The 3,208-nt window shown below is 45.2% G+C and overlaps 1 protein-coding gene across 1 annotated transcript; it reads right to left on the bottom strand.

Annotated features, from left to right (window-relative positions):
* Positions 1 to 319: 319 nt before the first annotated feature.
* LOC123107869 (peroxidase 57) lies at positions 320 to 1,489 on the bottom strand. The gene is made up of 2 exons (XM_044529769.1): positions 1,265 to 1,489; positions 320 to 1,078 (listed from the first exon to the last, which is right to left on the bottom strand). The coding sequence occupies exons 1-2, from the start codon at positions 1,487 to 1,489 to the stop codon at positions 320 to 322; spliced, it is 984 nt and encodes a 327-aa protein (XP_044385704.1).
* Positions 1,490 to 3,208: the final 1,719 nt, after the last annotated feature.

Genomic DNA, 3,208 nt, shown 5'->3' on the forward strand with positions numbered 1-3,208 from the left:
GACTAAAATGTACTTCCTATGTACCAAAATATATGTCGTTGAAGCAACCAACTTCTCCAGCGATATATATTTCCGTATGGAGGGAGTATATATGCATAATATCAATTATGTTGCTGTTGATCTCAATCGTTCATGTTATTAGAAATTATTCAATGGAACTCAAATTAAATGAATCGAACGTTCGGTCAGAACAGAGTACATCGAGATGAATCCGACCAAAACCAAAAAAGGGAGAAAAAATTACCACCAATCCGACCGGAAATAAACACAACAGGCACACCATTAATTGATGTCTCAGCAGAAAACGATGATGATCTCATCAGTTGAACCTGCTGCAGACCCTGCGGACCTCTCCCTGTGTGCCGGTAAGCACGTTGACCTCCCCCAGCTTGGCGAGCGCCTGTGGGAAGAGCCAGCGGAAGTGGTCAGTGTTGGCGAGCCTGTCGACCATCCAGCGCGTGGAGCCGTCGTTGTAGAGGTTCTGGTCAACCATGAGCGCGCCGCGGCGACGCTGCAGCATCTTGTAGAAGCTGTTGTCCAGCTTGGACGCGCTGGACCGGTCGTCCAGGAACACGATGTTGTTGTCGGAGGATGCCGTGTTGGGGCACACGTATGTCTTGTATATGGACGCTAGCTCCGGGTCCATGCTCGGGTCCGTTGCACCGGCCTTGCCGCCGTAGCTGTAAAGACGGCTCTTCTTGATCATGCTGCAGTGCGCGACGCCAACCGTGTGCGCGCCCAGGAGAACGACCATGTCGTCCGAGCTGAGGCCGAGCGTGCCGAAGAAAGCGGCTGCCTGCGGAACCGTGAAATCTGGCCCCGGAAGTTTCACGTCGGTGGCTATGGACCGCCGGCGGTCCCTGCGCCCGGTGCGCACCGCGTATCCTTGTCCCGTGGACGCATTCACCGCGTCCCTGGTTGCGAGGATCTCAATGTCGGAGCAGGATACGACGCCAGGGCACCGCTTCTCAAGTTCCATTTTGATGGTGGCGATGAGGTCGTAGCCCTTCACGCTCAGGTTCGGCTTTGCCGTCTTCTCTGTTCCGGGGCCGTCGATCAGCAGCCCGCCGTCGCAGCCCTACGCACGTATAGTCAAACAAATTAGCTTTCAGTTTCCAAAAAAGAACAGATTAGTTAGTCTATCTATCTGTGGATGTGCAGTAGAAGAATTAGTGGTGCGCACGTATGAATCAAACGGCACATTGGTATATACTATATCATGCTCTAGCTAGCAAAAGCTCATAAAGTCATAATATACGCATACATTGACGCCGCACTCATGGAACAGCAAGCGTAGGAAGTGGGCGACGATGGCGCTGTCCTGGGCGAATCGGGCCTTGACGATACCCCGGACCACCGCCTCCACGTCGTCGCCGCGGCACTTGCCCGTGTAGTACCCGTTCTGCAGCTGCGCCTGGCCATCGGTGGCAAGCCCAAGCACGACGACGGCGAGCACCACCACTAGCACTGCTGCCTTTGTGTGCCCCATCGTTGCCTAGCTAGGTAGATACTCTTGGTGCTTGAGCTATGGGAGGTGTGAGAAACCAAGGGCTTATGTCTATCCTATTTATAGTATAGGTTAGGGGAGGACACGGTCTCCTTGAAGTTGTCTGATGTTTGGTTGTGGAGATCACGTACCTAGATTCCTTTCTTTCTCAATTATGCAAGTGGGTATGTGCTAGCTGCTGCTTGCTCGAAATTAGTATTGTGGTTTGATTTCTGGAACTTTCGAGGCATCCTAGTTTTTGTTCGCATAGGATATGCCAACCATGATGATATCTAGTGTGGTATACGGTGTCTCCTTGATAGATAGATTCATAGATAGGAGTTAATAGATGACTAATGTATATACATGCTCTTATTTAGATTTGTTTTGAATTTGGAAAACCGAGGCCATGATTCGATCTGGCGTTCGACCTCCTGAGCACTCGAGTTATTCCGGTTGGTGCTTGACCTCGCGTTTCGGTCCCATCATTTTATTTAGACAAGCCTCTCTGTGAATGCTGAATTAAAAGTATGAACATTATCTCTTCAAGATCCCTATCGCCTCATCTTCTCTCTAAATTTTCAATAGTACCTTCTTTTGGTTCTATCCTGGTTTTAAAATTGTGTTTCTTCAGAATTTGGAAGGCCAATCAATTGTATATTGGGATGTATTTCCACCAATTTCTGGGTCAAATCAAATTAATAGTAGCTGTAATCAAGCTAGATAATTACAAAGTGGCATCATTTTAATGCCTTGTGCAACTTTTGAATATTATGTTTGAAACATTGACAATGATGAGGGACACACTCTTTTGATTGGTACTCTTAATTAATTATATGTAATTTCAAGACAGAAAAATAACTCTTTAGTTAGTTCTGCTTTTATAGGGAACACTGCTTTATGCCCATTTCGTCTGTTGGCATGTTCAAACCTCCATCAACATGGATATACATAGCACTATCTCAACGCTCTAGTCTAAGAGGGAAAATCATTCGTTCTCCAGAAATTGTTTGCGTACTATTTGGTTTTGTATTGTTAGGGCATGCTCAAATTGGTTGAATGAGCATATATAGGGTACCAATCAAAATAGCATGTCCCTCATCATTGTCAATGTTTCAAATATAACATTCAAAAGCTGCACAAAGCATTAAAATGACACCACTTGTATGTAATTATCTAGCTTGATTACAGCTAGTATTAGTTTGATTTGACAGAGAAATTAGTGGAACAACATACCAGTATACAATTGATTGGCCTTCCAAATTCTGAAGGAACACAATTTTAAAACCAGGATAGCTCCAAAAGGAAAATACTATTGAAAATCTAGAGAGAAGATGGAGGCGATGTGGATCTTGAAGAGAAAATACCGTACTTATTTGGTGAAGGTAAACATTGGTGAAGAAAAACTGCAATTTTTGTACTGTTCTTTCAGCACAGCAAAACGCGAGGTCAAGCGCCAACCAGAATAACTCGGATGCTTCAGGAAGTCGAACGCCAGATCAATTCATGGCCTCTGATTCCAAATTCAAAACAAATCTAAGTAAGAGCATGTATATACATAACTAGACGGCGGGAACTATTTTAACACCAGTCATATACGAACATTGCGAGGTGTCCATTCACCATTGGCGTGTTTCAAAATTATGTTTCCCAATTGAAAGAAATCGCTTGATGGGGCTAGTTTATATTAAAGCATACACATATATATCTAAAAAGGGTAGA

Source organism: Triticum aestivum, chromosome 5A (genome assembly GCF_018294505.1).
Source record: "Triticum aestivum cultivar Chinese Spring chromosome 5A, IWGSC CS RefSeq v2.1, whole genome shotgun sequence".
In the NCBI taxonomy this organism is placed as follows: domain Eukaryota; kingdom Viridiplantae; phylum Streptophyta; class Magnoliopsida; order Poales; family Poaceae; genus Triticum; species Triticum aestivum.